General features: G+C 42.0%; 1 protein-coding gene across 3 annotated transcripts; it reads right to left on the bottom strand.

Annotated features, from left to right (window-relative positions):
* Positions 1-234: 234 nt before the first annotated feature.
* LOC120549475 (G patch domain-containing protein 2-like) lies at positions 235-23,309 on the bottom strand. Of its 3 annotated transcripts, XR_005637390.1 has the most exons (12): positions 22,518-23,208; positions 20,514-21,167; positions 14,372-14,433; positions 13,303-13,461; positions 13,112-13,197; positions 12,957-13,021; positions 12,811-12,850; positions 12,605-12,696; positions 8,067-8,155; positions 5,612-5,676; positions 2,364-2,401; positions 1,826-1,918 (listed from the first exon to the last, which is right to left on the bottom strand). XR_005637390.1 is itself a non-coding variant. In XM_039786423.1 (11 exons), exons 2-11 carry the CDS (start codon positions 21,161-21,163, stop codon positions 1,850-1,852), a joined length of 1,350 nt encoding a protein of 449 aa, XP_039642357.1. In that variant the 5' UTR covers positions 21,164-21,167; positions 22,518-23,208; the 3' UTR covers positions 235-1,849. The 3 variants fall into 3 exon arrangements, 2 of the variants coding, with proteins under 2 accessions (XP_039642357.1, XP_039642356.1); XM_039786423.1 differs by lacking the exon at positions 5,612-5,676 and having other exon boundaries at positions 235-1,918; XM_039786422.1 differs by lacking the exons at positions 2,364-2,401; positions 5,612-5,676 and having other exon boundaries at positions 235-1,918; positions 22,518-23,309.
* Between the last annotated feature and the right edge of the window lie 386 nt (positions 23,310-23,695).

The raw sequence follows: 23,695 nt of genomic DNA, 5'->3' as shown, positions 1-23,695 counted from the left end.
GGATAGGGCAATGGCGCAAAGCTCTCCTTAAAACACTACACAGTCAATATTTGTCAACGTGTCTAGGGGCATATGTCTTGAAGAAGACATCAATGTATTTATCAAAAGATTCCTTTTTCTAATTATGAATGTATTCAGTCTGGACCATGTATTCCTGGCGTGAGAGCCCACTGTGCTGCTGGACTCCCTGGTCGGACCCCGCAGTGGTAGTCAGGAGTGTGTGTGTGTGCGTTGGAGAGGGGTTGCTCTGCCTCAACACTTTGACGGATTCCTGTGGCAGGATGTCTTGTGTGAGGTATCCATTTAGACGAGTGTGCACACACAGCATTTATAAATGTCATCCCTGGCCAACATGATCACATAAAGCCTTCTCAGACGGATTATTGCAGACGTATAACTCACGTTAATTGGCAAATCTCATTCTACTAAATGTGATTCTTCTCTTAAATAAGGCTTTAAAGTGTCTGAAAAGACATGCAGAATGTAGCTGGTGACAAGGCAGTTTGTTTCACTAAAAAGGTATCATGTAATCATTATAGAAAGTGCATACATGTGCCTTTTGGCGCTCAGATAAGCTTTTTAAAAGCATCAAACTTTTGCACGCGACCAAATTCACTCCGTTTTCTCTTCACATCAATATTTCACTTTAAAATACCTTTTCAAGACACTCTCTAGCAGAGATTATGTACAGGTGTATGTGTTTGTGTTTCTAAAGACCGTTATCACCTATGTGGTTTAGGTCAAGTAGATTGTACTTCACTTGACTCCTATATAATAAAAATGCAATCTTCTGGAAATACTGCTCGTTTACCAGCTTGGCGAGAAGTGTTTTGTTTGATCTTGCTGTATGCTGCCATTGATCTTTTAATGTATTTGATGCCAAGAGAGCTGGGGAAATGTATACCCCAAGGGTAGGTGAAAATACAGTGTACGACTCTCCTCTCCTGTCTCCAACAGCTCCTTCAACTCATTTCTGCTGGCTCTCTGCACAGCAACTAATCCACCACTGCTGAAAAACAGCCTGTTCAAACAGTTTTGCAGCTGGCCTTGAACTTAAATACTTTTGGGAACATTTGAATATGGAAGGTAAGCTGAAGAGAACAGAGGCTGCCCTCCGAGGACGGTGACTATACTCCCTCTGTGTTGTGCTAATGAGCACCTTTGTACAAACTGTAGCTTTTCAAAACCATGCTAATAGGAGGCCTGTACTTTGTGTGGCTCTCTACTGGTGGTCGCCTCTCTGAACCCTGTAGCATGTGGTAGCTAAACATTCTGATGCTCTTCTGTCTCGGAGCTGGCCACAGTACGTGCTGCCTGCATGGCCATTGCTGTCTGCCGTAAAGAGCAGACCCCCCACCCCCTCCACCCCGGCCACAAAGCTGCCTCACCTGACCCTACCATCCTCCCACTGTTCCTGCTGGCAAACGCTGCGCTTCTAAAGTGGACATAATTGTTGGATTGTGTGGTAGCAGGTGGCCCGGAGACTGTGTGTGGAAACCAGAGGAGCCTTCCAGCCTTAAGTCAAACGAAGAGCCTCTTGAAGCTGCTTTGAGGAGAAGGCGGAGGGTTTAACAAGGCTTGATTGCATTAACATTTGTCAAGCTTAATATACTACCTGGAAAGACTGGATCTAGCAGTAGCATGCTGATTTGAGGAGTAATGATGTGCTTTGTATTTTTTCTTCGTCATAAAGTTTGTACAGAAAGAGGAGTTTGGCCTCTTCATTCTCTGGCACAGTAGCTTTTCCTTTGTCATTTAGGTGTGCTTGTCCAGCCCTGTTCAGGTTCCTCATGGTCCCCCTGGAGGAAAGATGAACTCTCTAAACCTGGTGCACTTGGTCCCACAGTCTCTAGGGTTGAGGTGTTACTGGCTCCCCGTGCCTCTGCTCTCTGGTGATCCTTATGAAATGGGTTGCTCGCTGCAGAGAGAAAAAAAAGAAAGCACACATAATATTCTGGACATGTAACACAACACTGAGAACAAACAGTAAAAGATACTCACATAAATCACATTTTCCTTGAATGCTTCAATGGACAGCCTCTCAAATAAAAATTAAATTTAGTCCACGACTCATGGATCGCTCGCTGTTTTAGGTATATTGAAATAAAACTTTGAAGCAATCCTCTTCTAATAGGTTAAATATTAATGAGGTTTTGGTCAAGTGAGCCAAATCCAATTTGGCCCCATATGACTTGTGGACATGGTTATTAAAAGGCCAATCTGTGCTGCTCCTATGGCTTAACTTCTCCCCCTCCGGTTATGCGGTGTAAGAAGCTGTATGTTTTTAACTCCATTCATTGCACGTTCACATCTCACTGACTACCTTCCTTTTTAAAGACCGTCTTTCTCTTGATTTCGCTCACCTTTAAAGCTTTTTGTCTCTGGGAGTGAAGGGAAATATCTGAAAGAGAAAAGGGGCCAATTTTTGCAAAAGACAGAGGAACTCTAAAACAATTGCACTCCCTAACATGCTTGATAAATACATTTTTCCTGATCTCTCCCCAAAAAAGTTAGCGGCGGTCACACAAGACATTTGTGAGGCGGTCCCAGAGCAGAGGACAAGGGAACTAGAAGTGACATTGTGGCTCTGGGCTGTCTCAAAGGATTAGGCATTACAGCATTCACTGGCATGTGCTTTTGCTCCTTCCCATTATATCTGCTTGTGCCTCTTTCCAGATGACTTCTTCCCCAAACTGATCCAGCGGGCAAGATAATTGATTAATATTTCTTGAGGGAATGATGACTAACCGTTGCTGAGTTTCAACCCAAACACTCAGGTTAAACATAGTCAAAGGCTTGGATCAAAATTCATTGGTTTTCATATTTGACAGATACACAGAATTGGCTGGGAACACTTAGTTTAGGAGTGTGTTAACATGCACAGGGTATACCAGATACTAGCCTTTATTCTAGGTCAAGGTCACAATAAATCTGTTTATACACATCTTTACATGTGATCAAGAGAGCAGATATTTACACTCATCAAGGCTGTACTAATTTAAGGGAGGGGACATTATTCCCGCTAATCGCTGTACCAGTACTATATACTATACCATACTATGAGCTAAACATGAGAAACCTATAGGTTTCTCATGTTTAGCTCATAGTATGGTGGAAGAAGTACTCAAATCCTTTACTGATGTTAAAGTATCAATACAACAGTTTCATTTTGGTAAAAGTATAGAAGGGGTTTCAACCAAATGTACTTCTGCAGAAAGATGGCCCCTGTGGCGGATATATTTAGTATATATTGTGTTATTATATTGTTAATACTGATGCCTCAATACAGTATACTTAAGTAGAATTTTATTGTTTTTACCAGCCTACAGTAGGAGTATGGCCCCGCCGAAGGGTTGTGAGATGATTGATGGCGTATGGGGAAAAGAAGTTTGGCTATGCAAATATAATTTTTCAGACTTTTCTGTAATCTTTGCTTTTTTGTGAAATATTGGACCTCAAGCAGCTTAGAGGGGAAATGTGTCTTTGGGGAACTTTCATTGGCATCTGATCTGACACTGGTTTTATATTAGGAGTCACAAGCCACGTCTGGAAAGACTGGTTTAATATTTAACAATACATTGCATTTAATAAGATTAGCATGTGTGGAATGTAGTAGAAGTAGCAGAGTGTAGCAGAGAGTAGCAGAAAATGGAAATACTCAAGTAATGTGCAAGGACCTTTAAAACTGTACTTGCGTAAATGTAATTAGTTACTTCCCACCACTAAACGTATGTACGTATGTAGGTAAATAACATAAAGTATTTACATACAACAACTCATTAAATATTCTAGTATCTTTGTACATTAATGTGTACAATACAAGATCATTTGAAAATGATTAATGTGAATAATCAACAGCTTGAATAAAAGATACTTTCATTTGGCCAAAACAGCTTCACTTACACTCAACTGGTTTTACATCAAGGTCGATAAAGCCATTACAACGCAAAGGTTTTCTGTCAATGGGAGAATTACAGTACATGCATTTATTGTGGGTGATAATGGGAGGTTGAATGGAACCATCTTACCATCTTAATAAGCTCTCATGTGATGCTCACTAAAAACAATCATTACAGGCCTTCCTGGAGCACTCCCCATCCCCGTGTTTATTAATCAGCTAATTACACATTGACAGTAATGGGCCTGCTGATTCCCACACTTAAATGAACAGGGCCTGAATAGCTCTTTAATGATTAGCCTTTGTGTTTCTCTCTCCTGCTCACTCTCCCTCTCCCCCTCTCTCTCTGTCTCTCACTCACACACACACACACACACACACACACACACACACACACACACACACACACACACACACACACACACACACACACACACACACACACACACACACCATTATTTTTACCATTGAAAAAAATAGGACATTTAAATCAGACCTCCCGCTGAGAAGGTTTGCACACAAACTAGTCAAGAAGCCCCTGAAAGACTAAGCTGCTAAAAACGAATCTGTCTCCACAAACAGAAAACAATTAGAGTGGTAACAAAGGCAGTGGGTTCATGGTACACTATGTCAACTTGTGTGGGTTTCAGTGTTAAGCTCAGCCTCCAGCAACAGCAAAAACCACCATAAAAGTTTGGTGGAGCAGTGCAGGCAGGTGCAGGTTAAGACGGAGGAGATGGGGGAGGGGGTTTGAAGGACGCAAGCAGGGTGCGGAGTGGAGCCGGAGAGGGCGAAATAGTGCGGTGGGCTGCATTTCTGTCAGCAGAAGTGATGGCTGAGTGGTAGCGTTATTTGTCTTGTGCTGCCATACAGCCCTCGCACCAGCCTGGGCATTAATGAGAGGGGGCCGGACCGCCGGGCAGGAACACGGCGGGCCTCAGACGCAGGTGATCTGTCACGCAGCCGTCTTGCTCGGGCAAGGAGACACATGAAGACAGAGGGGAGAGGAGAGGCGGCAGGGCTGACCGAGGGGCTGGCCTCCACATGGGGCACATTCCAACATATAGAGATAACGCACGACAGTCTGACGAGGTTAATCAAACTAACTTTACATCCTGCCTATTTAGTCCAAACTCTTACTCTTTCTGAAATGTAACACGCTAAATAAGTTCAACTTTGGGTTTACTGCTATCATCCCTTTATAGAGATAAAGATGAAGAGCATTATACAGTAGGAGACAGCAGGGGAGGACTACAATTGCAATAATAAATTAGTCTGTGTGTGAGGCCAGCCAAGGCTATTAAAATACATCAGGATCTTTAAACATACTGATTCATCTTTGCCTCACGAACAATTCTCCCAAAATTTTAGAGTGTGTAGAATGTATTTATTTCCATTCTCGATCATTGGGCATGGTGATTTTCTATAATTCACTCATTGCAGAATACAAATATTTCAATCAAATATCAATATTTGACAGAAATTGCACAAGTTATGGACAAAGCCCAAATAAATCCAGTTTAAGTGACAATTTCAATCTGTATTTAAATAATAACCAATAATATAAAACAGAAAACTGGAATGCTTTTTTTTATATGTAGTAAGGACTTGGATTGGATTGAGTTGGATTGTTGGATTGACGGTGGTGAGAAAGGTAGAAAATGGCCAATTTACGGCTAAGAAATGGAGTGGTCATCTAATCCAAACAGATACCTGGCTTGATAAGTTGTTGTGGGTTTTTCTTTTTCACAACCATCTTCAGCACTTCCACGGCAGTGCTAAAAGGGTAAAGAAAGAAGACAAAGCAACAGCTGGGTACCGCCTCAGTAATTCCCCATGGAGACCTGGAAGACACCTCCAGCCGCAGACCATTTTCACTCCTGATTACAGAGTTTCAAACAACCACTAACACATACAACAATCCACTTCCTCTGGCCAACTCAAACAAAGACTTGGCTGTCGTGTTCACTAAGAGCAACACTCCGTTCTTTCTACTAAATGCGGTACAACAAGCTTTACATGCAAACAAGATGTTTACCAGAAAACAACTCCACTCAACAAATCACTGAATCTGATTTTTGTCTCTGAACACCTTTATGTCAGAATGGCAACAAACCAAAATTTGTACACAGAGTGTGAAAGCTTGTCAGAGTGAATGTGCATCTCTGCGTGTTGGTGAGATTACTGAGGAGAGACATGGTGCAGCAGGCTGCCAAAGTAAAGATTTATACAGAGCAGTTGCAGCTGCAGAAACTGACATTGGACGACATGGGATGCATGATAAATCATGGTGGACAGGGGGCACTAGACTCAAGAAGCAGGAAAACACTCTGAACGGGGCTGAGGGGGGATGTGCCAATCAGGGACTCTCCTTCTATGCAATTTAAGAAACAGATCATCTTTGAGTCTCTTAATCCAAAACACATATAATAGAATATCTTATTAAATAAATTACAGAATCTCCATTTAAAAAAAAAAAAAACATTAGAAAATACAGTACGTATTTAAGTGATAACTGCCCTATTTGTAATTTGCATGTTTTGCACAGATGACACTAATAATTTATTTCATTTGTGGAAAAAAGTTTTCAATTTTTGTTTAAGATTCCAACAAACCTTTTTTTCTTGCACCAATTACAACAGACTGTGGGTCTTTTAACTGTCGAGAAACTGAGGGATGCCCCTCGTTCCGCATGTTGAATATGAGGGGCCCTCAAGGGCCAGGGGTGAATCCTTTTTTACTTTTATGGGAAGTGGTTCAGCGCTGGGGAGGTGAAGGACAGAGTTGCCAGCCGTTCCATCACTCAGTGCAATAAATGGATGCAATCTGTATCCAAGTAAAGCATTGGCTGTTTTTAAATTCCACCTCTTTTATCCAAATGAATGATGGACCCTGGTACAGTGCACTGTGCGACAATATTAATATACATCAGAGGCCTGCACCCCTCACTAAATCAGCAAACAACCAGCATTTGTTATTTAAATGACAAACAGCAGCTGTGGGAGAGGAGCACGGAGAGGGGACGCAGAAGAAAAGGTGGACAAACCAATTCAGATTTCAATCCAGCAAAGACACAAGACCCCGAGCCATGCCTCTAATGAAAAAAGGCAGCTCCACTGGTCCAAACAGACACAACGGCTGCTGCTCAGTGCCACCTTCAGCAGGGTGAACTCCACATAAAAGCTTCCTTCTTTTTGTTTTAAACAGGAAGCGCCAAACCTACACAGCCACTAAGTCTGCAACTGTACACTTACTTTTGCTGTTAACTCACCAAATATTTTACATTCTGTAATTGTGGTGGAATTACAGAAAGGTATTGACAAGACTATGAGTCTACAGCCATGCTAGCTCTGCTAACTACTGTAGGCTCTGGGAGGCTGCATTTAGGCAGAGTGGTGCTTTGAGCTAAATGCTAACATCAGCATGCTAACATGCTCAATAATGATGCTCACATGCTGATTTTAAGCAGGTTTATTTATTGATCATGTTCACCAGTGAGTCTCAGATTTTTCTGTCATGCCCCCCTTTCAAAAGCCAAAAAGAAATCATGCCTCAACACACCAGCAAGAACAGATTTCATTTTTATCAATCACATTAATAAAAAAAATCAGTAATGCATTGAACGCCATTTGTTGAGTTCCATTGGTCCAAACAGAACCATGGTATTGAATGATTTGAAATTCTGACCTGATGGTGGCACCAAATTTAACTTTTATCACCAAAATGATTACAATTCATCTTCATGGGGGCATGAAAGTCTGCACCAAATTCCATGTCAATTCTTTTAACAGTTATCAGAGATATTTCACTGAAAACCACATGTCAACCTCATGTTGGCGCTAGAAGAAAAATGAGGGGATCCCCACAGTCATTAGGATTCATCCTCTGGGCATCATGATTGTCTGTACAAAAGTTCATGGCAATCTACACAATAGTTGTTAAGATATTTCAGTCTGGACCAAAGTAGAGTACCAACAGACCAGCACCTACATTCTTAGAGCCATGCTGCTAATAAGGCTAAAAACGAAAAGCTACACAAGTTTTTACATGACAAAAATTATACCTAAAGCTCTTTATTTGATAAATGTACAATTCTTAACACATCCAATTATAAATTAGGTGAGTGGTGAGAAGGCCGTGCTTCATTAGTATGTGTGGAGGGTGATACCTGATGTTGTTGTGACGGATACAGCTTCTGTTTCCCTCTTCCTCCTGATGTCACTCTGGGACTGGTATGCACAGGAGACATTAGTCTGCCTGAGGGTGGGGGGTTGTGGACAGAACGAGAACAAACGTTACTCACAATATGTTGATGCAGCTCCTGCTTACAATACACATATAAACATGTAGAAATTGAATAATTTCACAAAAGTCGATAAATGCAGGCAAGGCGCATTTGCAAACACAGCAGCTTACATTCAGACTCGGTACGGTGCATATTTTGCAACATCTTAATTTTTCTTCATTAATACATAGTTTCACCAGAGAGAATATTCGAAGAAGAGAGGTGCGCGGATGCATGTGGCTGAGTCATAGCAGAGTTCACATAAACAAATTACACCTGCTCTATGCCTCCTGTGTCATATGTCAGGAGCCCTGAAATAGGAAAAGCCCCCCACCAGCTTAATAGCCCTGCCTTCGGAGATGTAAAGTTAAGGTCAAGGTCCGTTCCATCACTGGGGGGGGAGCAACTGATGTATGTGTGTATGTTTGTGCATGGGAGGAGGGGGACAGATTGCGTGAAAGAGAGAGAGAGTTGTGTGAGAAAGCTTCAATAAGATATGACAGAAAAAAAGATTTTAGTTCAAATCTTGCACATTTTGCTTGTTACACAACTAGACTGCATCTCAGAGAGGATTTAAAGAACAATGTGGCGTATTGTTCTGCCAATAAACATAACTTGTAAAAATGAATTCACGACAGATTGCAAAACAACAGAGGTTCATGCAGAAGAGAGTTCTTGTTAACCATTTTGGATGGCAGGCTACATAAAGCTCACAACCCTTACAGGCACATGCTACAATAAGGCCCCGTCAGGGCAGCCTTTTAACCGGCAGTGTGTTCCATGACCTCAACACCCATAAATCACATGACGGGTGTGCAGGCGCGGGGTGTCGAGAGCTGTGCAGGGCCTGCTTTGAGCGAAGTCTCTATGTTGTATAATCAATAGATATAAAAATAAATGGCCTGACCGTTATTCTCTCCCTGCTACCCCTCTCTAATAAAATCCCAGTAATGCATATTTCATTTACTTTTATACTTATTGATTACCTGTACTCCAGTTAGTAAATCACGCGCCTATCGATCCCTCAATCGTACCTCTGTCGGACAGCACATAACCAGCCATTTGCGCCCCTGATAAAGAGCTCAGGCATTGAACTCCCCACAGTAAATCTTTGCAAACTAACTTTTTAATTCCAAAATCGATCCCCGTTTAAACGTCGCATTATTTCACGAGGCACGCCTGCGGTATTAAAAGTAATACCCTGATGCATTTGGTCTTAATGTGTGGAGGTCCATCCCTCCATCTCTTCCCTCATTACACCGAGGCCGAGGCTCTCCGGGGCCCTGCAGCCTAGAGGGAGGCGTGGGCCCTCCCCTGCTGCTGAGAGCCGAGAGGTAGTGCCGCTCCGGGGCCGCCAGGAGCCCACTGAGACACTCGGCACAATGCTAATCAAACATGAGAATACCATCAGCTGGCTCATTAACCAAGGCAACACACCACCATTCATCTCAGAGCAGAACCCAAAGGCTTTTTATAAGCATGTTACATGGCTCCGTGTAAAACCGAGAGAAGTGGTAAAAAACACAGCTTTTATTATTTAACATCTGTTACTTCATCAGTTTTAACAGCATGGCAGATGTTGGCCAGTTGTTTTGTCCCTAAATATACAGAAACTGTAATGAGAAAACAAAGATTGACTTGGAGGCAGTGAGCAATGAAAAAACAAGTAATATGTAATGAAGACGGCCAACAACAACTCAGTTCTATCAAAGACACGGAGGACACGGAGGGAAAAGTCTCCAAGATGGATTTTTCAGGTCATATGAGACACTTTTAAATGCAGCACAGTCCCTTAGGGTACGGAGTAAAACAGCACTGACACAGGGTCAATTGTAATTTTGGCGCCCACATCCAAAAGCAAATATATCAATTAAAAATAATAAATCAAAAGAGGAGTGAGGAGCTGCAGTTACAAAATGGCCATCTATTTTCATTAGGGTACACGGTGCTTCAGGTGTGAGCAGGATCTCAAGATTAATAGAGGTATTCAAATGAATCAGAAAGGATTAGGGTCTCCAGGGAACATAATCAATAGCTCCAAATCAATAATCAATAGGCCACTCACACCAATATACTTACTGCTGACACCGAGATCTCACAATTAAAATGAAAACTGGGAAGGGAGTGGCGTAAGACTATGATTTATCTCACAGCGCAAGTGTCATTTAGAAATAAATAAGTCAATAGATAAAAGCTGCTGCTGCCTGGCTCAGGTGGGAGGCAGTTATGCATTTTAACGTGGCCGCTGGCCTCAAGCATTACAGCCAAATCCCACAAAGCAGCGCACCTATTCATGAGCCGATACGAGGATAAACAGCATGCAACCTCATACAGCCTTTATCACTTAACATCAAATCTCTGATTGTCGCTGTCAACTCGCAGCAAACAGGAGATGACAGCTTTTATTAATACAGTATCATTTCAACCTGGCCACAGTACAAGATTAATGCTTACACTCTGCCCACAGAGAAAACACTTTTCTCTCAAGGGTGTTTGGAAACAAAAGAAAAGTCAGATGTGTGGGAGCTCTGCGCCAGAAATCGATCATGCGGGTAAGATGCTCGAAAGAAATTCAAATTTAGTGAATTGATATCTGGGGTGGACATTTTAAAGTTTCTTAAGAACAGGCATGAGCAATTATAGCATTCCTCATTGTCATGCAAAACAATAACTGTAACTGGTGTTGTGTTTGCATGTGAATGTGTGATTTGGAGGAAGTTAAAAGGAAGTAAATGAGCGCCATGTGTGCAGAGTTGGGTCGTAAGGACAGAGCAGCCATCTCACTGGAGAGTGGATTTGAGCAGCTTGGGGAGATAGATTCAGCTCGTGCCGTCCAACGGGACACATCAGAAGCCCCTCTCGTCAATCCCCCCTCTCTCCCTCATTCATTTGGGAGTATGATTTATACTTTTTGAAGTGAAGGGTCTTGAATCCCACTATAAAGGAATTAAGGACGCCCCTGAGTCCGCCATTCAAATGAGAGCATGGCAGGGATATGAGGGCTTTTTAATAGAGAGAAATTAGTATTCACAATGCCTCAAACTTGAATCTGAAGGAACCTTTCAGGTGGAGAAGAAAGGGCCAGTTTAGAAAAGAAAGCCCTAAGAAGTCGGGGGCTTTTCATAGCAGTCGTGTTTTTGCCCCTCATCAAGGAGTGCTGGAGCGCTCTGTGAAATAACCCAAGAGAGAGGGAGGAAAAAGAGTGCGTGTGAAACAAAATTAAGAATGCACCATAAATAGGCAAAGTGGAAACAATACAATGAGGAGTCCCACAGTCTCGAGGCCAAGGGGGCAAAGCGGCTTCTCAATAGTCCCCCATGCAGATCCAGCAGTTCCACGGATGACTGGGAGCGAAGTGATGCTTTGACAAACATCTTTTGGAGAAACCTTTTTTGTTTTGTGCAGTCCCAGAAATTCAGGTATTTGAATCTGCATCAGAACTATGTCAACACGTAGTACTTCTCTATTTGGAAACGCTGACCTTGAAAACTATTGACTTGAAGTATTGCTGCATTCAACTGTAGCTATCTATTGTCAGTTCAGCTCAGACTTCAGGCCAGGGATAACAAAATGGGATTTGACATCAACACTAATCTTGGGGTCCTGAAGACCCCGGGCCCTCTTTAAAAGCTAAAAAAAACACACTTAACATATTTTTAACTTAACTAATTATATGAGAAATGCTATAAACAAGTTTTGAACTGATAACTTGGTTCAGAAGTCCTGTACAACAACACATTACTTCTGTTGGGGGTCTTCAGCTGTTGACAGCACTTTTTAAGCCAAAATTTCAAATGAGTTTATTTAAATTTCTCTTTGGTGTTTCATAAGTTTGTTCATAAGACGTCAAACAGGGAGTTACACGTCTCAGATTTTTGCAGACTTTTTGGCAAACAAAAGGAATATATATATTTATTCATACATAGCACATGTAAAACATGATATATTACCTTATTTGGTGTAATGACAATGCTTTTTGAATGTGCATGCTCAGTTGGTGCCAAAGAGGAGGGTTACCAGCAAAATGGGTTACGATGGATGTGGACACATATTGAAATATATGTGCATCTGTGTGTATTATATACCACTCCAAAGAATAAGCATAATGTATAAATGTAAGATTAAATCCTCCAATAGTGTATTTGCAACATAAAAAATACCTTAAATTCACTTATTTATGTAGCAAACCCGCTAGCTAACAATTAACTCTTGTAAAGTCAGAGTCTCTGATGCATCATCTTAACAAAGATTACTCGAGTCAACAGCGACCTATGCTCCGTAAACAGATTCATTTAAATCAGAGGGCCATAGTCAAAGACTTGTCTCATCAATATATTGAGCTCTGATCAAAAACACTGAATGGTATCCCCGATAGGCCCTTGAGAGGCTGCTTTATTTAACTAACATGTGGCAACAACTACCTGTTTCTGCAGATTGAGGAGGAACATCTGAGATGGGAGCTCTCTGACACCATGTCAATAGGACACACTGGTAATGGGCACAAAGGGTTCAACTGGAAATTGAAAGTATCAATAACATTTAGATTTTGCAATTTCACCATTAAAGTCTGAACAAACTGGGGTCATAAAGATAATAAAGCTTGGAAAAGACTTGTATTAGAACATACCTGGCTTCGGTCTCGTTTTCCAACAGAAGGCAGCAAAAAGCTAAAAAAGAGATAATCAAAGATGCACAACGATGAGGAAAACAGATGCATTTAATACCACAAGAGTTCTATATCATTTGGAAAGAGTTTTAACCAGCATATCTTACTCTCTCTGGTAAGGATCTCGGGAGAAGTGTCCCAGTCTCTCTACAAACACTGGCATGCCGTTGCCCTGTGAAACACAAATCAAAGATACACAGTGAGAAACAAAGACCATAAAACCATATAACTGTTTTCTACTGAAGAGTAAGTTTGCTTTAACCTTGCTGGGAAGCTGCCTCCTGTCCTTCTTGATGCAGCATGCAGCATAGCCGGGCACTCGCTTCAGACGTGAATGATACCGATACCCTGCAACAGCACAAAGCACAATTATCTTCCTATGTCGCAATATGGTCGGAAAAGATCATTAATGTTAAGAAATTGTGTCTTAAGCACAAAATCGTCGTCCACTACCTCTCTGAGAGGGCCGTGCAGGTTGTAGGAATGTGGGTGGGGGGCGGTTATCCTCGAGGGAAAGCTGGTTGTCTGAGTCCCAGCTGGACAGCAGGCCGGCCACACCCGTCCCGACTCCACAGTCCCCCTCGAAGAACCAGTCACTCTGCTCGTCATCGCCTGCACACAGGGACATGAAGATGTTGCGTTGGTTAGCATGTCACTGCTGCAGCCGGCTTCATATTTCTACAAAGGTAGTACCGTTGCAGTCTTCATTAAAATGCTGAAGTCAAAAGCACCCCCCACCACTGCAGAATTGCTTTGTCCAAAAATCAAGTAGCGTTGTTGGATGTGCACTTTTAACAACAGTACTGTTTGAGGATAATGTCGGAAAGAAATATTGTAACTTCAAACTCACAATGTGATTGAGTAGTTACAACACACTTGTATAATGCTGTTTGGAGAAATTTAATTAACATTATATTCAGGCTTCATATATTTTGGGTAGCTAAGCTAAGTTGCTGAATGTTTGGTGGTCCTACAAAGTCCAGTAGAGCTTCGACTGACACGTGGGTGCATCGATAATGACTGAAATTTCTTTTTAGGGTAAAATGCTCCTTTAACCACTACCAGACAACCAGACAACACCGGCCTGGTCCCCAGACGGCGAGCTCTCCTCAGACCTGTCAGTCAGCAAACGCGCAGGAACTATGCCTCTCACAGTCAAGGTGTGGTGACAACTGTTAAATCAGAGGCTGCCTGGCCCCACCACGGCTAATGAGATTAGCAAAGGCTTCAGCGCTCATTAACACGACATGACAACGTCTTATTAGAGTCGCCTGGGTGCCCAGCAACCAGCCCATTGTATCGAAACCTCCCTCTCTAGCCCCAGCATTCCCTCAGAGTTGAGCAGGGTATTGTCCAAATCTGACAACTCGCCATCTTTCTTTCCACGATCAAGAACGCTTCATCTATGAGCTCACAATACACCAAATCAAATCAAATGTTTACTTACCAGTTCGAGCCACATTAAGTGACAAAGCTGTTTAATAGTTCCCACTGTATGTTAAAATTAAGATTTTTTTAATACCTTGTCTTCCCTCATCATTGGTGAACAGGCCAGGGTCACTGCTGCATGTACTGCTGGTTTCCCTGCAAAGAAAAGAAGAAAAACATCACATTTGAATGATCGCCATTGACCTGTTTCTTTAATATCAATGACATTTGAGGATGAAGAACTCTGTTCTGATTTGTCATCTCTAACCTTTTAGGTCAGACAATGTTATAGCATCTGAAAAGTAAACAATGTGAATCAAAAATGTACATGCCCCTGTAATGTCAATATTTAACATGTAACATTCAATAATAAAAATAATGGAGAAGTGTGGAGCTAGAGGTCGACATAAATGGAAATGACACAAAAAGACAGAGCGTGCCGTGTTCTCCCTTGTTGCGATAGCTAACACAAAGGCACGAGGAGAGGCTCTGATCGAAGCCACTGAGTGACATGCACAATCTAATTGAATATCCTCCGCTGTCAGCTCCAATCTAATCTGGCCTGCGTTGTGGAGGATGACAGGAGAGCGAAACACATTCCCCTGGCCGCCCCTCCCTCTGGGTGTGCCCCACACACAGAGCGACCCACAGACGTGCTGCTTCCACACAACAACTGGCCAACATCGGCTGTGTGGGCTTGCCACCGCTTACTCCATCTCCTGCTCCTCTCCACAACCCCAGGGCAACCCCTGTTACATTGCCTCCACACCCTCTGTGTGCCCCCTCTGCTACCCCAGACCACCCTGGCTTTCTCTGCCTTTCTCACACCTCAACCACCTTCAACTGGGACCTCCAGATACTCCAAGGTCATGTGTGTGTGTGTTTGTGTGTGTGTGTGTGTGTGGGGAGGGGGGGTCAGGTGAGTAGCGGAGGTGACAAAGATGGACAAAAAAGGATTTCCTCTCTCTGAAAGTAAACCAAACCGTCACAATGGTTTCACTGCTCGCTTGTAACAAGCACATGTATTAAATAGATTCTTTAAATATTTGTCTATTTCCAAAAGCCCTTTTTTGAATACCAGTTAGATTAAAGGACACATCATTGCACTGGGTGACACTGGATCCTTTATTAGTTTGAGCCATTCTCATACAGTATACAGTATGCTGTACTGCTGCCATAAATTCTCATGTGTATGTGCCACGCGCATTAATCCGCAGGTGAAAGTAGTTCCTAACAAATGAGTTTTAGTAACGTTTGATAAAAGCTACATTTCTTAAATGTGTCAGTGTTGGCCAACTAATGTTCAACTATAGTCCGTACATTTACATATACTTTTATATATCGACACATAGTGATGTATATAGTAAAACCATTTTTAAAGATTTTTGTCTTTTTTTAGGAACAAATGTTTATTTATTTTTTCGTGACATTAAGATATACAAGTATGCCAGCTACAGTATATCCTTTAAATAAAGCTAATCTCCATTCAGACTACTTTATGAAAGAGGGTGGGGTGGGGGCTGATGCTCTTGATTGCCTTGCATTTTTGCTTCCTGTTTTTCATCGCTGACCTTGCTTATAGGAGAAAGCTGCAGGGTCAGATATGCGCTGATACCGTGCTACGCCATATTGCAGAGGCCTGACGACAGCATCAGAGAAACGTCCATCCAGCCTGCGCATCTTCCTGGCCAGATGGTCCTGCATCATCTCCCCTCACATCCACAAGAAGCAGATGTGAGAGGGAGCAGGCCTCTCCGGGGAATCTGGAGGATGTCTGGCCTAGCCAAGCAGTCCTGGACCTCCCCTCCACCCCCCATCCCAACCCTTTAGCCCTTTCTCCAGACTGATTCCCCAGGCCTCTGCTCAGCTGTACTCCACCTCTGGACACATTGGCTGGCATCTGGAGCACACAACACTCCAACATCAGTAGAGGACACAGCCACAAGCTCTACAAAAACAACCATTTTGGATTTGATGTTTCATTTTATTCAACAACCTTTCTTAGAAATTAGGAACCAGTGATGATGATTATCTATTTCCAGCAGCCTGACATCTTCTTCCATTTCCTAAGTAAAAACAAATGTGTTTTCTTCTTATTGTGGGGGGGGTTGTTCAAAGTTTGAAAAGAATCACAGGTATAAACCATTAATTAGGGACACCCATTAAGTATTTATCCATATTAAAAGGTGTAATGCAATGTCGCTTGAAGCATCACAGGGCCGATGTAAGACCGTTTCCATTAAGTACTGCTTAATTAATGCCATAAATAATTGAGACCCCCATTTTTCTTGGGACAAGAAGAAAAACCTCTTCTTTCTTCAGCAGTGACCTTTGTCAAGTAAAGTTGACAAACATTTTGGGCAAACTTGGTGTTAGGCTCACACATAAAATAGCACTTCCCCCAGTCATGAAATATTCTTATGTGGATTAGGTGTTATACAAACAAATACGTCTTAATTACATTAAATACCATATGTCCATGGTGAAACAAAGGCAAGGGCAAAAACAAAAACTGCACTCCAGTGTTTTAGAGAGAACTTAAGTCCCCACATGGCCCCATTGTCTCTATACAAGCCAAAGAGGTGAAGCAAAACACAGTATCCAGATGAGCACTAATCATTAGGATATAATCCTCAGCTCCTGGGAGAGGCAGACCAGTTTGCACAGAGATTACAGGCTAGCCGCCATTTATTGAGCCTGGGCTCATTCTGCCAGAGGAATAAAGAAGAGGCAGAGACGGAGGGGGGCAAAGCGCTGATAACAATGGATCTGTGGGCTCTTCAAACAAGCCACACCAACCCAAATCCATGCCCTCTTCCATGGGTGTCTGATTATAAGGTTATCCCGCCATCCCTGAGCTGCAGTAATTGGATTAGTCTCAGAGATTTATGAAAATTAACTTCGGCAAATGCTGCACTGCTTTTCCGAAAACTCCTCATAGAGTTTTCAAAATATAAATTACAGCACGATAAAGCCGAGTGTGAGAAAAGCCTGCACAATGGCTTTGTTTTTCTGGTGGCAGGGTTGAAGTCAACATCACCAGTAGCAGCTCACAGCTGGAGACGGAGGCTGAGCCCGGGACAGCGTCTACCCACAGGTGAGGCCTGCTTGCTGGGCCAGCCTGGGTGCCAGGTGGCCTCACTGCCAGCAGGCTGGGCCAGGTCTAATCAAGGATGTGGAGCCCAACTGGAGCTGCCAACATCTGCTCCAATTGAACTTGGGTTGCTGAAGTGACCTTGTGGAGAGACACATTTTAAGAGACCAGACACTCCATGTGAAAAAGGTTAATGGAATGAATGGAGACCAAAGAAATCAGAGTGCCTCAAAAGACATTTCAACAATGGCATCTGTGTCTGACATTAAATGGACCATATACTCTCGGAGTATAAATATTGCTGTTGTTCCACCCCTCATCGCTGCTGCTGCCATTTGTTTGTATCCTTTGCCTCCGCCACAGCTTAACCATTAGATTGTTCAGCCCTCAGTACAGTGTGGCAGTCCACTGAGCAGCAATCAAGAGCGTTGCCATTGTGTAAGTGAGAAATGATTGACAGCGTGCCATGGTGTTCCCATTTATTTCTTCTCCGGAGCTGTTGTCTGTCAGAACGGCTATTGATTTTTCCATAAAGTAAGAAAACAAGTACCGTTTCAGGGCTAGGGAGGTCAGCACAAATTAAACCAGAAGATGTAAAGCCTTCTGTCTGTCCCATTACCGGTTACCTCGAATGTCTTCATCTCAAATGTTTTATATGATCAACAGATAATGATATCAACAAAAGGAAATACATTGTGGAGATGCATGAGAAAAAGGCACTTGAGAATGTGGAACTCCCAGGCTTAAAAGACTTACTGAATGTTATAATGACTCACAGCTGAACTGCACTGCTTAAAATGTTTATCAGTTGATTATGTATGTGGACGATGTGAGGTATTAAATGAAAAAACAATTTATACAAATAAAAATATATATACTGTATATATTTTAAATTTGTATATATATATACACATATATACACACAGTATATATTCAGTATATATATTTTGAGTAGGATCACCATTTTGCTATGCAAAACTCCTATTTATTCTATGATAAAGAACTGAAAGAATTAGTCAATAAATCAATAAACCCATTGATAGAAATTTAATCTGCAACTATTTTGACAACTGATTAATAGCTAATGTAATTTTTTCATGCAGAACATTTGCTGATTTCAGCTTCTCAAATATGTTGTTGTTTTTTGCCACACTATCAGCATGGCTCTGGGGTCCACCACTTTGAGCCTAGTCTGGCTCAACGGATGTACATTGCTATGATAAAGCCTGACATCCGGCGCATCCCTCTCGCTATCTCTGCTATTGAGGCTTAGCACAGCCCAGGACGGATGTGATTGGTTTAAAGAAATACAAACAAACCAGAGCGGGTTTTTTTTCTCCCTATCCCAGGATAAAGAGAGGTTGTACTGCAGCGCTGACAACGCTTTGGAGATAGGTCTGGTAATGCAGGACTACTTTGAGCCGGACTGAAATATCTCAACAACTATTAAATGGATTGCCATGACATTTTGTACACACATTCATTGTCCCCAGAGAATGAATCCTAATAACTTTAATGATCCACTGATCAGATTGGCACCACCATTTTGAATATCATTGTAGCCTTTTTATGTCTTAAAGCGCTATAGAATAGAAGTTACTTATTGCAGAAGGTTATTACACAAATAAACTTGCCTTGCCTTGTAAATTTAAAGGTGCTCTAAGCGATGTTGGGTGACGGCACTTCTTGTTGACATTCAAAGTATTTTCAAACAAAACGAGGCTAGCTCGCCCCTCCCTCCTCCTTATCCCGTCCCCTCTCCCTCCCTTCCGTGCTTCTGCGCACTAACCCCCCCCTCAAATCCTTCTGTCGGTTATTGGCTGGAACGCTGGAAGACTGTTTGTTATGGTTCGCGGTGCAGGTTGGCAGTTTGTTTTTGTTAGCATTTGTGGAGCCTGAGCTGTCTACAGAGATCGCGTTTTTTTACAGTGTGTTCAGGGGACAGGCAGCTCACGGACAGTGAGGAGATATTTGCTGTATGTGACAAAAAATGTTGTAGCCTTAAAAACGCGTGACATCGCTTAGAGCACCTTTAATATATGTAGGTTTTGGACTGCTGCTTTGACAAAATAAGACGTTTGAAGACATTAACTTAAGCTCAAGGAATGTACGATTACCTGATGTTCAAAGGACCAAATGATTGATTTAAAAAAAAGGTATTCATCAGGTTAATCAACACAGAAAATAATTGTTGGTTGCAGCTCTTTATACCAGAAAAAAACTGGGACAGGGTGACGGCTTAATATAATCGTAAGTCATTTTGTAACAAAACCTGTCACATTTAGCCTTTTTGATTCCACGGTATATTGTAACCATTGCTTCACTGTAATAATATAATGCCCATCTTTGCACAGCCACATTTAGTTTTGCTAAATGAAATGCACACAAGAGGGTGCACTCTGGGACACTGGGACAGGCTGAGGTTTAATTACCCAGCCCAAGAAAGGAATTCATTTCAAAACAAATCAATACCACACCAAGTCACTTATTTATTTGTGACAATATTTCTCGAAAGGAAATAATGAGCTGGCAGATGCTCGGAGGCATAACTATCAACGATCCCTCCCTGGTGATCATTTCAGCAATAGGAGATGAGAATGAAGAGATTCTATCATTCATTTTTAATGTCAACTCAATACTTTAAAGTGGAGTGGTATGATTGTGATACTTTTTTTGGTTTAGTTGAGGACACGCTGAATATTGACAAGTGGCTCGACGAAGACAGGCAATATAGATCATCTTAAATGTCGCCTTGTTTAATTGCTCCTGTCTGATAGTAGTTATGCCCATGACTTTTATGTTATGGGTTTAACTGCCTTGGTAACTTTCCATTTAAAGGGTAAAAAGGGCTTTTGAGTTTTGAGCTCCTTTTTCAGAATGGTTTTAATCCTGACTTTTTAAACAATGACAGGGTTAACATTTGGCTTGTTGCAATGCTGTAATTTAAACTGGAATTTATTATTTTTCACAGATAATGAACTTAAAAGCCCTAACCCTCTTTTATATAATCCTAAATGTGGACTTGATATTTTCCTATAAGGCCTAACTGAGTAACAACATTGAAATAATAAAGGGTTAGGTTTGACTCTATGATAAAAACGAAAGGAGGAAGAAAAAAATCCTTCCTTGAATCTAACATTACCCCTCAGACATGTTCTCATCTGCAGCATCTCTGTGTTCCTTGGACACCTTTCTCTTCCAGCACTTCTTTCCCATCAGCCTGGCTCCTTCGGTCTGTCGCCCTGCTCCAACCCAACCGCTCGACCTCTTCTTCGATCCTGACAGATGCTGCATCTTAGACGGCCTGTGTCTCTGTTTCCCATCTACACCAGAAACCTTTAACTTCCGCTGCAACCTAACTGTGACGTCTGTGGTCATACGTTTGACCTTCCTCCGCTTCCTGAGATGCCGTCCTGGATTATTCTCGGTGAAGGAGTCGGACTCTGGCCAGGAGGACTGCCTAGTCATGACGGAGCGCCATTGGTTGGTTGAAGTCTTGTCATCAGAGTCACTGCAGCTGGCCACAGAGGCGGTAATGGTTGAGGAAGAGTTCTCTCTGTATCGTATAGTCTCGTCCAAGCTGGACTCCGAGGCCTCAATCCAACACCGTCTGTGCTGCAGCGGATAGAGAGAAGATTCACGATAGCGCTTGTTGCGGCCTCTGCGCCGGCGGATCTGCCGGCGCTGGTGCAGGGGACTCAGGACCATTTCCTCCCACAGCTCCCCCAGCTTGCTTTGCTCTGAGGTCTGTTCCAGAGCAGACACCAGGTCCTGCACCAGCTCATCCATCATGGTGCTGGAACCCAAAGAAGCAAGATACAGGTTAAAGGCAAACAGTTAAACACTATGGATAATGCTACATCAAAATAAATAGATCAGTTTGATATATAACAGCGGTGACAAAAAAATAAACAAAAGCTGAATGTGAAACCAATGCTGAAGTGCTTTAAGATGCAGCTCCTACGATGACAACTCACATTCCTGTCTGGTTGTTTTAACCATATACGGTTTCTAACGTTATTTTCAACAAAAAAAGAAAAAAAAGAAAATGAATATCCCATTATTATCAATAGTTCTGGGCAATATGATGATATATACTGTCAAAATAATGCAAAAATGTCTATTGTATATATTTTTTTTAAATCATTTCTATTGCGATGACAAAAAACTAGTGGCCAAAATGTGTTATGGCAATATTTCCGTCATTTGGACGACGCTTTATGTTTTGATCTTTGCACGTTATCTTAATTTTGTACTAAAGTTCCTAATCAAATGAGAAAATACTCAGTAGGCTACTTTTAATTCGTCAAGTATTTAATTCACACTGGAATGTACAAAAATAGGCTTTGCCAAGTGGTTAATTATTCCATATAGACTATTTATTTATTTATTGAATTACCAGAAAACATGCTATGGTATCATTATCAAGATCTGAATGGCCTATATCGGGATAGAAGATTTGGGCTATATCGCCCAGCCCTAAATCAATGTTGCAACATAACATTACATATACCCACTTCTACCTATTATTGAAAGTTGTGCGTAACTGTGGTTGTTGTGAATGGAAATGTATTATCTCTGCTTCTTCCACAGTGGTCTTCTCTTCATTTATGGCTGAGCACGGATATAACATATCAGTGCACATCTGAAACTCTTGCTAGAGAAATCTATTCTGACCAGTGGAGTTGACAGATTTCCTGCTATCATCTCCAGCTGTGGTTGTAATCACTCCGCTAAGAATGGACCTAGAATTGCCAAGGTAGATCTGCAATGGCGTTTTTCATGTAATAAAATAAACCCAGGCTATAACATTGTTGATTCCTTTAACGTCTGCACATCATCATCAGCTATAAAAACACTCACAGCATCTTCATAACTAGCTAAGAAAGCGACTGGGAAGCTGTACATCAGTGCAGCAAAAACAATAGCAGAGGTAGGCTGGGCTGTTTGCATGCTCTGTGCAGACTGTTACATAACATACACGAGAGCTCAGCACAAGGACAGCCTGAACAGCACACAGCTCCCTTCTGTTAACAATCAGCGAAACACGCCGTTTAACATAGTAACCGTATCATAATACGACTCATAGCAGCTATCATGATGAGGTTATATAAAGGCAGCGAGGCCGCAGTGTTTGAACACTCACCAGTCGCAGCTTGTCTCGTTTTGTTTTGTTTTCAGCTCAGCTGGGACGGTAGACGCACTTCCGCCCTGCTGCCCAGCCAATCAGGTGTCTCCGCCTCGCCAACAGCCCGCCGCACCGCCACAGTGTTCATGCAGATATGGGGCAAAAAGTCAGCCTGCTGCTTCAGATAATACATTTAACTTTACCACCGATCGTCACCATAGCACTCCTATAACAAGCTGACAAATGATTATGTTGATCCTATTTTTCTGTAAGCATGACATCAAATGGACAGTTCTTTCAAAAAAATTATTAATATAATATAATAATTAAAACTGTACTTTTCTATCTATTTCCATTTAAATGTCTTTCCAGGAAACCTTGAAGGGATTTATAAGAAAATTACGGACCTGTAAAATAGCATCACCACTCCCCAGCACGATGATAGTACATGTGTTTCAAAGCCAATTCACATTCTTTTTAATAAATACAATCATAGCCTACTGTCTAAAAATGATCATGTCCAGTTTTTGTTGTAGGCTAACTGTCATTGAGGTATCAATTCAACTCTACTCTGAGTTTATGGTGTTGTAATGGATTCTTATATGGTTAGATTGCATTATAATGTCAGGTGAAGCACCTAATAACACATTATAAATCCCACACAAACAAACCTCAAAGGGAGAGCGGGTCGGTTGGCGGTTCGATTCCCCTGTTGACGTGTCAAAGTGTTCTTGAGCAAGTCACTGAACCTCAATTGCTCCTTATTAAAAGGTCCCATGGCATGAAAATTTCACTTTGAGTTTTTTTTAACATTAATATATTAATGTTAAAAAAAAACTCATAAAGTGAAATTTTATGCATTCCCCCAGCCTGCCTATGGTCCCCCAGTGGTAATGGCGATAGGTGTAAATCGAGCCCTGGGTATCCTGCTCTGCCTTTGAGAAAATGAAAGCTCAGATGGGCTGATCTGGAATCTTCCTCCTTATGAGGTCATAAGGAGCAAGGTTACCTCCCCTTTCTCTACTTTGCCCGCCCAGAGAATTTGGCCCACCCATGAGAGAGAGACATCAAGGCTTGCAAACGAGCAAAGTGGCAGTTGGTCAAGGCCACACACCCCCCCCCTCCACCTTGCCCCCCCTCTCTCCTCCTCAATAGCTACAGACAGAGAAATGGCACATACTAAGGAAAGCTCATTG

The sequence above is a fragment of the Perca fluviatilis genome, chromosome 20, assembly GCF_010015445.1.
Source record: "Perca fluviatilis chromosome 20, GENO_Pfluv_1.0, whole genome shotgun sequence".
Lineage (NCBI taxonomy): Eukaryota > Metazoa > Chordata > Actinopteri > Perciformes > Percidae > Perca > Perca fluviatilis.
Note: the sequence above shows the minus strand (reverse complement) of the source record. Positions and strands in the feature narration are given on the sequence as shown.

Coding starts and splice junctions, on each gene's coding strand:
- LOC120549475 (XM_039786422.1), bottom strand. CDS start 21,163: ATGATGGATGAGCTGGTGCAGGACCTGGTGTCTGCTCTGGAACAGACC. Junction 13,462..14,371: donor CAATGATGAGGGAAGACAAG/GTATTAAAAAAA, acceptor CCCTGTGTGCAG/GCGATGACGAGCAGAGTGAC. Junction 12,697..12,810: donor GAAAACGAGACCGAAGCCAG/GTATGTTCTAAT, acceptor TTCAATTTCCAG/TTGAACCCTTTGTGCCCATT.